At 40.8% G+C, this 14089-nt stretch overlaps 1 protein-coding gene across 5 annotated transcripts in view; it reads left to right on the top strand.

Moving 5' to 3' along the window:
* PALM2AKAP2 (PALM2 and AKAP2 fusion) overlaps positions 1 to 14089 on the top strand; it is a 272605-nt gene that overhangs the window by 214924 nt on the left and 43592 nt on the right. The window contains exon 9 of one of the 5 annotated variants that reach the window (XM_080370982.1): positions 296 to 439. The exons of the other annotated variants lie outside the window; for them this stretch is intronic. Coding sequence (XP_080227108.1) covers positions 296 to 439 — 144 coding nt within the window. The remainder of the gene's footprint in view (positions 1 to 295; positions 440 to 14089) is intronic. 5 annotated transcript variants of the gene reach the window in all.

Below are 14089 nucleotides of genomic sequence, written 5' to 3'. Positions count from 1 at the left end.
TGAAGCAGAGTTGAATGACAGCAGTGGAAACACAAACTCTAGATTTGCAGGGGAGGAAGCGACCCTGCCATGATGTGCTGTCCACCATCGGCTCCTCTGAGAAGTGGGAGGTTCAAAGGCTATCATGCTATTTATGCTAATTGAGTTTGAGCTAAGCTCTTCCCAAGAAAAAAAAGCCTCTTATTGAATTAGTTATTCAGTTCCTCAGGGGGCCAGTGGAATGGCTGTAACTCTGTCTTAGAGTCTGCTTGGGGGGCCCTTGAAGAGTACAACTAAAGGATTTCTCTGATTTAAGCATCCCTCAGATGAAAAGCAACCAGGAGACCTGAGAGAGTTGTGTGCCTTTTGCTGTTTAGACTGTCTGCAGAAGGGGCCAAACATGTTCAGGTACACAGCACCCTGGCAAGTCCTCTGCTTGTCCATGGAACAGGGGCTGAGGGTAAGAAACATTTATTTTCATAATATTTTTAAAAAAGCATGATTTGTAATCTTAAGAGTGTGTTGTAAAGGGGAGGCAGCGTCAAAGCTACCTACATAGAAAATGAAGGACCTGTAGGGATGTGCAGTGTTTATTCCTTCATTGTGTGTTTCCCTGTTGCTGTTACTTGAGGGAACAAGTGAGAAGAAGTAAACCTCGTAGGAGTTTTAGGAAATGGATGTTAAGGTGGCGTTGCAGCCTGGAGAACTTAAGTATTTTATTCAAGGTCATGCAGCAAGTCAGCAGCAGATAGGAGAACAAAATCCAGATCTTCTGATTCTAAGTCCTTCTAGTTGCTTAATATCTGTTAGTTGTCTTCTAAATTGGATTTTCTTCAAGACTGTTAGCCTTGAGGACTCATGAAAGTACAATTAACTGTAGCAGAACAGCTATGGGCAAGACTGACATCTGAAAAGTGTAAATTTAAATCAACTTGGCCTGTCATTATTTCTCACAATACATTGCAGTATTCTTTTCTGTGAAAGCAGTCTACGAGCTTCTGACAGCATTTAATATGAAAGAGTTACATTACAATTCAAAAATACCAATTACATTTCCAAAGCTCTCCGGATTTTATCACAACTCTTGAAATATTTGCTAGGTTTTTTCTTTCAAGAAATGCCAAATGCCAGAAATACCTTTAACTTTTGAAAATAGGTTTCTAACTTCAAAAATTGCAAAGAAATACTGATAAATACAGCTTTTAAATACTACCCCCTCATCTGCCTTTTTCTGCCACCCCTTCCCCCCAAATAAGGCAAATTAAAATTAATATGCTGATCTTATTATTTTGTTTTCACAGCTTGCAAGACTTGTGTCTCACTAGCTTTTTATGATTTTGAAGAATGATTTCTTTTATCAGTCTCTATATAAAGTGCATACTTGGAAATGGAATGATCAAGGTCTGCCTACACAGATGTTTTTCTGTGCAAGGATAGCTTGCATTTGTTGTTGCTAAGTCCATTTTGACTATTCCTTTTCTAAACCTTTTATCTTAAAGGATGGAAACTATACAGATTGTATAGATCATTTATCAGTCATTATGTAATCTTCTTTGGGATGGAGGTAGGATTTCATGCTGTCAAAAGGGTGGCACCAGGATTTCCAAAGTGCTGGTATTTGTGCAAATTCCGCTCCCCCTTCCCTGCCCCCAGAATGACCTTTCTGGAATGGTTGTGGGATTTCCTTCTGCAAAGATTTTAGTTTTTTAACTAATCTGTGCTACATTATAAAAGCTCACTTCTGGATACATACAAATCTGCAATATATGTGGTACTGACATTCACAATTAGCAAGTCTCTTAACACTGTGTTTTTGCAAAAGCTTCTCCCTTCTTTTTCCCCATGGTCTCTTAATCAAGCATTGCTGAAAAATAATACTCACCAAGTCCATAAGGTGCTTTTTTGGCCTGGTTCTATTTTAATGTAGAAGCTCTGCAGTCATGCGTTGCAGCGTATCTGAGACACCCAGTATATTACCAGAAGCTGTAGATGAAAAGAAAATTTGGCAATGTGTCCAGCGGATCCCTGAAGGCTGGCATTCTTCATTGAATAGTATGCAGTGCAGAGCTGTTCAAGTACTAGAGCAATGATAATAAATTTTGGATGTTTGGATCCAAACGCATTAAGGTGTCAGAAAGCAGAATGCCAGGATTGGCTGTAGTTCAGTCTCTGGGCTTCAGTTCAGGGTGTTGCCTAAGCCAAAAATTAAATAAGGTGCCTGGGGAACTCTCACGTCAAATGAAGTCAGGTGCCTACTTTCTGTCAAAAATTTAAAAGATTAAATGCCTTTACTGTCCTTGTAGTACAGTCTTGTGGTTGTGATACTAGCTCAAACAGGAAAATTTATATTACTGTTCTAATTGAAATCCATCAGGGAGATGGCTACTTCATTGAAGTAAGTGGTGCCTTCAGCTTTCTTTCTTTCATTGCTTGCTCAAAAACTGGCAGAGATGGCTTTCCCCTAATAAGTGATACTGCACCCCCATATGGATGAAGTCATGCCTGCTATGGCTATGCCAGGCTATGAAGTCATAGCCTGCTGTCCAGATAGCATGCGTTCATTACACGTGTGCATGGCCAATTGTCCAGCATCAGGCTGGGAAGTATTACATATAGCTGTGCTTAGAAAGTGTAAATTCCACAGGGCTTTCTCTGAGTAGTGCTAGGATACTTTGAAACTTCAAGTATGGCAATGATGTGGAAGCTGTCCATACCTCCTGGCTTACAATTCTGCCTTGTACCTGTTGAAAACAGACAAATACAGTTTAATATAAATATTTGGTTTTGTAAGTTACTTGCATTTCTCTATTGCAATGAGCTAATTCAGTCAAGCCAGTGATAAATTTCACATTACCTTTTGCCTGTGCAGGCACTGTTGTACGTTAATATTTATGAAATCATATTAATTAAACAGCTGATGAGAGTATACCATTGACCTTTCTGAATGAAGGCTACAGTATTTCATGCCTACTCTTAGGTAAGCCTGTGGTCCAGCCAAAATCACCATTTAGCAGCATTTCGTACTTGGAAGACTGTACAGCTCACCTTTGATTTGTATGAGAGCTGTGGTCAACATTCAGGCTTATAGCCTGCTCCTGCTGAAGTCAACGGCAAAACTCTCCTTGGTTTGAATGGGTGCAGGGCTGGATGTACAAAAATAAAGTGACAGTAGTTTGAAGGTACTATTTATAGTGATATCAAAAGTGGAGAAGGTTTGCTGAAACTTTACTGCTAGGGGCTTTGTAGTTAGCACAGGTACGTGTGAAAAGACAGGGCCACCTCTAGTCTCTTGGTAAATAGCAAAACTGTTGTAACACTAATTAGGGGCACATTCAGGCAGTGCGGTATTACTAGTAATTTGATTTAATGAATACTTTCATTTAAAAAGCTGTAATCTGTGCTCAGCCCTTAGGAACTAAGGAGGAACTGCAGGAACATAAATTCCCTAAACCACAGGCACAGCCTTTCCAGGTGTGTGACTGAAGGACCTCATAAGCCTTACCAGAAGCAAATAAAGACTGTAGATCATTAGAATTCTGCAGTTGCTCTGGCAGATTTGGCATTCTGAATTTTGCTGAACTGTTGGATGCTGTATGTTTGCACTAAATCATCTTGAATTTAAGATCAGATAAAACTGAAAAGATCTTGTCGGTAAAGGTAGATGCAGTCCTTTAATATCATTGGGGTGTATTTGCTTGACTGGGTGGTGTTCATCCTTTATATGTACAGCTATTTATCTGTTCTAGCATCTCTAGATTTTATTACTTTATTAGGTGATGTGGTAAAGGCAAGATTTGGGAAAAAATAACAAGTTTTGATTACATGCAAATAATCTGCTTTGAGCTGATGGTTACCAGATTCCAGCTACCACCTATTAACTCCAGCACTGACATCAAGTAAATCTGCATACCTAACCAAAACCATTCTCATGTCCTCAGTGATTCAGATGAATTAACTCATGGCTTGTTCTCTTCAGACTACAGAGCTGATAAAATTTCCTGGCATTTTTCAGGAAGGAGGCTCATGAGAGTGTTATCTAACATAACACTCCAGCCCTTAAAAAAACCTGCGTTACCAGGCAAATAAATAGCCCAACACAGTAAAAAAATAATCATCTTGTCTTACAACTGAAGTGGCGTTTTCAGACCAGTACTATATCTTGGTAACAAGTAAATCCCGAAACATCTTAGGAGGAGCTGATTTAGGCTTAACATTATGTGGTAGCCGAAAATGGCTCTGATTGCGTAGATCAGGTCAGGTACTGCCAGTCCTCTTCTCAAGGTCCTAGCAAAGCACCTACATTTCCTACAAAGTAAACAGAAGAAATGGCAGTGGGTGCCCGGCATGGCTGGATGGTAGTTGCTTGTGTGTAAGTGGTTCTATCCTCTCCGTACTTCCAGTTTTTTTGGTTCTGTTCTGTGTGTTGGAATAGTTGGCATTTCTCTGAAACTCAGTTCATGCAGTTGAAGGAGCACAGAAGAATTTCAGTTTGCTTTGAAAATAATTAAAGAAAAGTTTCTAGCTTTTTCTGGTTGCAGAGAAGAGCTTAAAAAAAGACTGACCTCTGAGGGCTTAAAAAGCATGAGGAAAATAAAAAGGACTATCTAGCTACATTGTAGTGCTTTTAAATGCACTTCTTGGCTTTCTGGGACTTCAGTAGTGACATCTAAGCAAGTGAAATAAGTGTTACTGCTATATGATTAAGGAGGTTTAGTACCATCAAGTGCAAGCAGTACCTGTTGTGCATATTAATATACTTGGATGGGTCATTTTATCTCTGCTGTTGGTAGTCACTCAGCTACAAAGTGCCTTAAACCACTTCTAGCTTGTTTCTGTTGCTACATAAGGTCCATGACTGTGCCTTTCAAAAGTGCTCCGGGTTCTCTTCCACTTCCATTTTCCCTTAGTCTTCGCCTTTTAATGTTGACGCCATGCGACACAGGTCTGCTCAAGTTATAGAAGCATTCACTGTCCTCAGTATATCAGCATCAGTCAGCTTGAAGATTGCTAGGTAATTTTTGAATGCAACATCAGAGCAAATCCAGGGAATAGTCTAGACACTGAAGCATGAATTTTGCTGATGCTAATAAAAACCAGGAAACCAGAAGCCAAGAGAAGGGAGCTCCATACATCTACAGAACTTACTACAAACATCAACAAATTCGTAACATTTTGCAGAATATCATGCATTCATCTCAGCTGAGTTCAGCCTGGATTTAGGGTTTAAATCTTCAACACCCTGCATTCTGATCACTTGTCCACCAGTGGGGCAGAAAGGAAATAATGGTGGCAGCAGACCCTAGAAATGATGGAAGAATGGAAGGACCTGAGTCAAAGGGAGGAGAACATAAGGGATAAAGAAACGCATCCATTTGGGAACAGAAAGTATAGGAAGGCCTTACATGAAATAAAGGTCCTGGTGCCCTTGGTATTAAGAGACTGGAGAAGGCAGAAGAAAGGTAGTAATGATCAACTGAGGGAGAGCGATGGATCAGCAGGTTCCCTGACCGGTAACCAGAAGCTGGCCAGCAGAAGTCTCTTAATCTGTTTTTATCTGGCTACCATGCTCACTGTCCTTATTCAGTGAGAAAGATGTTCAGGGCCCCTTCTCCAGACAATTATAACTGTATGTGTAAGCATGCAGCTGTATGCCTTCACTGCCATTTTCTGGCACTAATAAGAACCAGATTTTGATGATGTGTTCATAATTTATTCTGAGCCATTTTGGTATCCATTCTAAATAATTAAAACTTGGCTCCAGTTCCCATTAAAAGATTTTGTGCTGGGAAAGTATACCTGGACTTAAGGACAAAAAATGCAGCTTTTGCTGACGTCAATTTTTTATCATAATTCCTGGAAGAAGAACTTGCCGAGGCCATGACAGTCATTGGGGAAAAAAGTTCTTGAGCAAAGTCACAGTAAAATACATCATTAATCTTAACCCACCCACATCCAGGCACCATATCACCAGACACTTCATTGGAGGAAGGAACAGTACTGTTGGTATTCATGACTCATTATATTCATGGGTTATAAGGTTTAGACAGTCAGCTGTGATCCCGTTATGACTGGCATTGTGACACAGACCACTGGATTTCCCTAAATTGACTTCTGTTTGGATTAGAGCTTATCTTCTGGAAAAACATCCAGTTTTGATTCCACATGTCCTGCAAGAGAGCATTCACCACAGCCTGTATTAAATTGTGCCTTCATTAATTATACTCACTGCTAAGAGCTTCCTGTTAGAAGATATGCATTATTTAACTCTTGGTCTCCCTGAACACTCCCCATGCAGACAGAAACGTCCTGTGCTCCTTTCCTCTCTGAGGAGTTGGCTTTGTCTGAAGATTGTTGAGTGTTTTTCCTTGCATAACCTGTGGGCTTGGAAGAAGTTCTGATTTATGTCTTTAATTACAGTCTGTCCAACCATTCAAAAAATCTTCTCAACATCTTCCTTCAACTCTCACCATTGTTGTGGTGCCAACATGCACCTGTGGCTGAGAACAGTAATGTTGATGGTGTGTGCATGGCCTCCACTTTTTATCCATACTACTTCCACCTTGTTGTCACAGGATATTGCACCCTACTTTCACATGTCCACCTCTTTGTCGGCTCTGGTTGGAGGCTATGACTAGATTATTATCACTGTGTTAAAAGTAGAATAGTGTCTAGTACATTGAGGTCTATGTTTGGACTGTGCCTAGAGCTTCTGAGCGTTAATCAGATTTTCTGATGAAATACATGGTCCAGGTGAAGTGTCTTGTTTGGAGTTCTTTTTGTTGTTTCTGCATAGTTTGGGGCTGTAGTTATGTTACTGCTTCCACTACAAAATTGAAATGTGTATTGACATTAGAGATATGCATCCTTATCCTTTGGATCAGATGAGGACCATTGGCAATCACGTGCATCCCTCGCTGCAGAACAGGCAGGTTTAGAGGTGAACGCAGCAGCCATGTGGACTCCAGCCTGTGTTACTAACCTAGAATGGTACTTTCGCCAAACTGACGAATGAGGTTTGTCTACAAACCAGAGTGGTGATGGGTTGCAACATGCAGGTGTGAGTCTGGGTGAGATCCACTTTGAAGACGTACCCTTAATTACGCTGCAGGTTTCGGCAGTGCTTCTTAACATCTGGCTATCACACCTCAGAAAGCTATGATCTTTTCTTTATCCTTTTTGAGACCACACTAATTTAGTTGGTAAGAAGAGATGTCAGTGCTAATGGACCAATAAGCATATCAGCCAGGCTGTTACTTAATTGCTGAGATGCTCACAGTTCCCTAATTGAAGGCATATATTACCTTTGGGTAAATTCTGCTCAGCTGACTTAACTCAGTGAATCTTTGTCCAGATGTGTTTCTGGAAGTTACTAGCTGACATAGTATAAAACACTGTATGCATGCCTATACAGCATTCAGATTTGGAAGGTGTAGCCAAGCAAGATGGTGCCCACTGAGCAGAGTACCATAGTGCTATGAAAACCATTTCTGGGTGGAAGAACATGCTCTTTCCATGCCTTGATGGAACAGCCCAGAAGTCCCACCCAGCTCCCACCCAGATCAAACTGAATTACCCTTTGGCAAGCTGGGTACTTCCTCTCCTGGTCAACAATGTGCATAATGATTTTCCTTGGTTTGGAGAAATGTCAGCTCTTGGACTGTGGTGTGGGTGTTTTAAATTTGACATCAGCAGACTTTTGAAGTAGTCTGGGTAACTTTCTTATTGAGGTTGTGAAGAAAATAAAGTAGCACTGTCAGAATCTCAGATTCCCAAGCATTATAAATTATGTTAGTGATCCCATTGGCCTCCTGGCACATAATTTATTTTTCCCCTTGATGGGACCTTTGACAAATCCCTAATTTGCAAAGTTGAATACCTGGAATTCAGCATTTAAATCTAAATGTATACAAATCAGTAATGCCTAGATGTATCAGCCCCAGAAACCACTTTTTTTAAGGTGTCAGGAACTGAATCTGGGAGTTTAAGCACCAGGGTTCCAGCATTTTTGTTTTCAGAGTCTGGCCTGCAGTGTTTGTGGTTCCAAAAACCAATGAGCTCTGCTTTCAGTACATCTGGAGCTTGTCCAGCTCTCTCTGCTGTTGTCCATGTGCAGTCTGCCGCTCACCATTGCAGAAGAGAGGCTGATTCCCATGTTCATCCCACTTGCAAACAGCAAAACAATTTGATTTTCTTTAAGTTGCTTTTTTTTTTTTAGTGAATGACTTTTGAATGGTACATTAGTATCCTTGTATTCATAGAATTGTTGAAAGTTCATGGCAATTTTGAAGTAGTGCTATGATTATGGGTTTAATTTTATTTGCTGTTTAGTTCTAGACCTGCCGAGAGGATTTTTTTTTTTTCACCTGTGATGTAAGTAATGTTAAATGCTGTCTGATAAAAATGCATTTGTTATTTATAGGTAAATCCAATTATTCAGTTAGTTAATGGATCTTAAAAATAGCTTCAAGAAGTGGTCATTCGTGTATTTTCCAGCAACTGACTGCTACTTTACCCCATGAAAAACATCCATTCTGATAAATTCATTGGTGGGCATTCAGCTTTGTGAAACGAAAACCATACCTGGTAGCATAGCTTTATCTTACGTGTCGCAGATAACAGATAAATGAGTGCTTATTGAGCCACCCTGTAATTGCATTAGTCTGTAAACTTCTGGTGGCCTGGTTTCCTCTATTATTAAACTGAATTAGTAGAGTTGGAGACATGCTTGGATACTTGCACTTGTAGATTAGAGATTTCCTTTTTTAGAGGTCTGCTTTACTGGGTTGTTTTTTCATTAAAAATGAGACATGGTTTTGGTCTGGTGTTATGTTTTGTTCTGCCAGAAAACTGTAATGCATTAAGTGCTGCATGTAAAAAATGTTCGCTTGTTCTAAGCTAAGTTTATTTATAGCTCACAGATCTCACATGATGAGGACTGCCAGCTTTAAGTCATCATAAAGAATACAAATTGAGTTCTGAGATTAGCTTTGTATTTATTTTTCTAGTTATGACAACTAATTTAGATCCTTGCCTTATTTTGAATGTGTCAGTTTTGATAAACGGTGTTCAGCTGATAGAGTACACACGACTGCTGTCTGTCATTTAGTGAGTTGTAAAGTACATAAGAAGAAAATTAAAATGCACTTTTTATTCTCCTTATAAAATTTATTTTTGAATGAGCCAGTTCATGTTAACCTGTCAGTCAGGAAGGGGAACCACGCAAACTTACTTTCAGTTGGGGGTGGGGGGCAGCACTGCATGTTTTTTGCTGTGTGAAAATCAAGTGAGATTTTTCCCAGCATCCTGAGCTCCTGCTTCAAAACCAGAGAAGCCACCTGGGGGCAATAAAGTTAGACAGGTGCTTAAGCATGTTTTAGGAGCCTAAGGCAAGGGAAGGAGTTTTAGGTGAGGGGAGGGAGTTTTGAACAGGATGCCACAGGCACACATAGCTGCTTCAGCAGGCAGCTGCCACTGCCCTGGCCCCTTCCCTCAGCTCTGTGGCTGCTCCTAAGGAAGTAAACAGCTAAGGTTTGTCCCAAATCTCGGTATGACCGGACAATCCTGTTCAGACAAGATCTTTGCAAACACCAAACAAATACAGTTTGTGCTCCAAGCATCAGGCTTTCAGTCTAGAAGTGATTACCGTCCCCGTACATTTACAGTAACTGCTAATAATGTAAAAGAAGTCTTGGTGTTAACCCTTTCCTGCAAGCTAAACCCCTCCTTACTAACCAGTTGGTCAAACAAGTGGCAGTGAGAAATAAAAGCGAAGCTAATACTAGATCTAAAGTTGTGATCCTAGAAAGGCAGACAGTGCCAGAGATTCTATGGAGTCCTCCACAGTTACGCTGTTGTGCTTTTCCATGGGTATGTGTTCAGCTATGGAAGGAAGGAGGATCAATATAAAACCCTGAAAAGGGTTGATGCTAGTACGGGCATTTAGTTTTCCTCTGGTGGACAGAGGACAGCTGTCATATGAAATTTCTCATAAGTCCCACACTGCATCTTGCTGACAACCATCCTTGCCCTCGTTATGGTTGTCTGTGTGCAGGGTCATGGGAGGAGGCTTTAAAATGAGCAAATTTTGTCTTGAGTTTCATGCTAGGGTTAAAATCTGAGAACAGAGGTGTGATTCATGTGGTTTCCCCCTTTGATGGCTACTTTCACTTGGTGGTGCTCCACAACTAATTCACAGGATGGTAATCCAGCCCTTCCTACCTGAGTCTGAAGCAACTCTGCCTCTCCCACTGGATCTTATTGCAACTTTATGGTGAAATTTTGGCCCAGTTTACCCTATTGCAGGAAAGGACTTAATACATGGGAGAGAGAGCAGGTGTAATCACAGAGCTTTTCACTAGTAGCTCCCAGGTAAAACAGAGTGGAGACATCTCAGAGGCTTTACAGCATCTTGGGTGTAGTCTCATACCTAAGGCATTAATGCCCAAGCATCTGATTCGCAAGTTTGTTTCCTTGCCATAAGTCAGACATTTGACATGTTGCTTACGCTCATTGTTTTTCGAGCATTCTCCAGTTTTAGGTTGTCCCAGTATGGTTGTCCCGGTATGGTGGCTGGCTTACTGGAGAGAATTGGGGGCTGAACCTCCACACTTTTGCCGAAATGTATGAGGAGGGCAGTCTCTAAGAAAGGAAGACATTTTTAAAAATACTGATTTAGATCATTTTGTAAAATGGAGAAAATTTCCTGGCACGTTATGAAGCACCTGGGTGCCTACAATGTGGTTTGAGGTCTTTGGTGGGACTAAAGATAAGCAGGGTGTTTTGTCCATTGTCCCTGTAACTGCAAAAGAAATACAGATGGGCTTTATGGGTTTCTTCTTGTGCCAGCTGCCTCTGTGCAGACTGTTACATTAATCATATGGGAATACAGGTTGGGAAGACACTTCAAGTTAGGCAGCCTTTCCCAGACCTAGAATTTGCAATGAGATAGCATATATTGGTGTATGCATAGATGCACGAGATGAAGCTCGTCATAAAGTCATCCTATGACCCCACAGTGAGGGCTGCTCCCTCTCTGTTTCCCTCCAGCTGTATAATAGTGAGAGGAAGAGGAAGAGATGTGCTCCTTCTCCATGTAGGTATGATCACTCTGATTTCTGAGTGTATCACTGCTGGAGAGAGCTTTCCAGCACTCCCAAAGACAGTTGCAGACAGGGGACACAGGCTAGTATGACTTTGGAATTGCTTTCCAAAACCCTGCATCCTTGTCATTGTTAGAGCCTTAATTTGCTGAGCAGCTGGTTTGAGCCCAAGAAATCATCATGGGTTTGATTTTATTGTTGCTATTGTTGTAATAGGAGTAGGGATTTAAAAACAGAAGTCTCAGTGCCGATGTTTGCCTAGAGTGTGAGCACATTGGTTTAGAGACTGATATGTTACCCCAGATTGTAGCTGAACACTTGAAAATGCCAAGCAGGAAGACTGCTGGGCTGTTGATGAGTTGTGTTATAGCATTGCGTTCAACATGGGATCCATACACAGAACCTTAGCAAGAGTCAGCTTGGGCAGAGGCAGGATGAATGGGCTCAGACCACAGGGATCTCATTATTACAAGATGATGCATGAAGGAACATGGTGTGAGGCGCTTATCATGACCTCTTTTACCAAGATGCTAACAGGTGGTGGATAAAGGAAGCCAGAGGAGGAAGAGGGGTAGCTGACAAAAGAAAGTTTGAGAAAAAACAAAGAACAATAAAAGGAAGATAAAACATTCCGGAAAAAAACTCAGGAATGTCGGACACACAGGTTTATGTGGGTATTTATCATTGCCAGTTCTCCCATCTCCAAGAAGCAGCAGCTCCTTTCTCTATCAGCAGTGTTGGAGCAGGGAAGATCTCTGCCAGACCTCCCCCACGGAGTCACTGTGATGCTCAGCTGCCCGGGAAGAAGTTCCTTTTAAGTAACAAAAATAGTGGGAGGTCTCGTATCACAGACTGTCATCTCAGGGTCTGGTACACAGTTGGCAAGTCTTCTGTCAGTGGCAAACATCTTCATTAATAAATGTAGCTTACAACAATGCACCCGGTGCTCAAGCCCCACATGGATGTGGCAGAGCACCTGGAGGACAGACTTCAGTAGTTGCAGAGCCACCTTATTTCTTCTCATCTGTGGCAGAGGGCTGCAGCTGCATTTGCTAGATCCTGCAAACAGAGATAATGAGGATTAGGAATACAGAGAGATCTTCAGAATGAACATTTTGTGTTCACAACCACTGCAGTGTCTTTTTATCTTGTCAAAGAGATGTAGACAAGTCTTGGTGTGAAGGAGAATCAACCCTGTGTGTGTGTTGGCGTGGGTGGGGTGGTGGTGCGGAGATAAACAGTTGCCCCAGATAATTCTGAGGTTAGTAAACTGTTTCAACAAACAGCACAGTATTTGAGGGCCTATGTTGAATCTCCAGTGAAAAGAAACTGACAAATACGACAACGCAGTATCAGCAACAGGCCTATAAGCTCTCTGCATTTCACCTAAGAGTACAGATTTACAGAGAGCTCTTTGACATCAGTCCTTATATGAGAAGTAAATTTTCAAGAAAATAATTTCAATATAATAAAAATCATGGCATCAAGAAATCATCTTGTAATGTTCTTGCACAGTAAAAAATAGGCTCTGCCATATATTCTATGAATTAACCAATTAGCACACAAATAGAAGATACTTGTAGCCCTCTCTTTAACAAGATTTTGGTATTACACATCTTTTATTTAAATTGATATTTCCTTTAAAATGTACATGACTTTCATAGTCTCAGATACATTTCAGGATTAAGTATGTGCAAACCTGTATGCATGTGTTTACTGTCAAGAGTGCCTTGCCTTCTAATTATATGAGCATTCAGCATCTGCTTTGTCTAGGACAAGTTGTGCTGCTTGGAAAATTCTTGTCTTTGTGTGGTTTTTCTGCCCCAATACAGAAAAGCTCCTTCAGCATTCTCCTTCACCTCCCTCTTCAAAGTGTGAAAGGCAGTTCAGATATTTCCAGCCCAGGATTTTTTAAAGTAAGAAAATATTATTGCATCAGGAGGAGTATGCTTATAGTGGAACATGGTGCTTGTTTCAATGCATTTACTGTTGGCAGGCTCATTCCTGTTTTCTCCTGTTGAGCTTTATAGTGGAATCTTGTGTCTCGGAAGGCAATAGAATTTCAGGGGGATTCTGTAACCCCAGAATTCATGGTGTATCACAGTTTCACCTGCTTAGAGAGTAACTGTTTAGTTGCACTGAAGAATTAATTGAAGAATGAACTAAGTTTTAAAGCTGAATTTATGTAGAATGTTGTACTGCTATCATATCTGTATCTTTTTGCACACAGCCATTAATTCAGTGAAGCTCAATTTTATAGCAGGGAGCATTGTAAGAAAATTATAATGGCTAGGAAGATAAGCCAGTGCCTCAACACAAGCTTATTGGTAAGACACTCCTAGAAAGTTTTAAATAATTGCCTCTAAATACTAGAAAATCACTGCAACTTGACAATGCATGTTCATGTTTCTTTTGTAATTAAAGATACCTTAACATTTCCTGATATGTCTTTGTTCATTTGATAAGTAGCACAGTGCTGGTCTTTGTCTGTATGCCTGGAGGCTTGCTGGGTAGCATCATGCTCTGTTGGTGTCTAAGATCTAGGTTGTGACCAGCAGACATGTTACTTGTAGTTTACTTTTCCCACACCTTTCTGGAGTCACAGGAAAGCAAGACTGTGGATTTCTGAAAGATTTTAGTGAAATAAAATTAAGCTGGGTTTGTAAAGCAGAAACAGCCTGCCTATAACTCCTAAGCTATGTATGGATGTTTTTTAAAGGAAAATGCAATTCTTTGAATCCTGGACTCTTATGAAGTCTAGCCTCAGAAACTGTTGCCTGTCAGGAGAGACTTAACGTCATTTGACCAGCCAGCATCATCTTGCTGCTGTGCAGGATTCCCTCTGAACACCCAACTCTGTTGGTGCTGGGTGATGGTGAGGGGTAGGAAGGGGCTTAGAGTGTGAGGTGGGAGAGAGGAGGTCAGGGAAAAGGAACCTGGATGGTCTTTTCCCTTCCATATTATTGTTTAATAAACAGAGCTACCCTATTAAGAAAAAGATACCCTATTAA

Source organism: Falco punctatus, assembly GCF_963210335.1.
Source record: "Falco punctatus genome assembly, chromosome: Z".
Lineage (NCBI taxonomy): Eukaryota > Metazoa > Chordata > Aves > Falconiformes > Falconidae > Falco > Falco punctatus.
The sequence above is the reverse complement of the archived record's forward strand: the minus strand, read 5'-3'. Positions and strand labels throughout refer to the sequence as shown.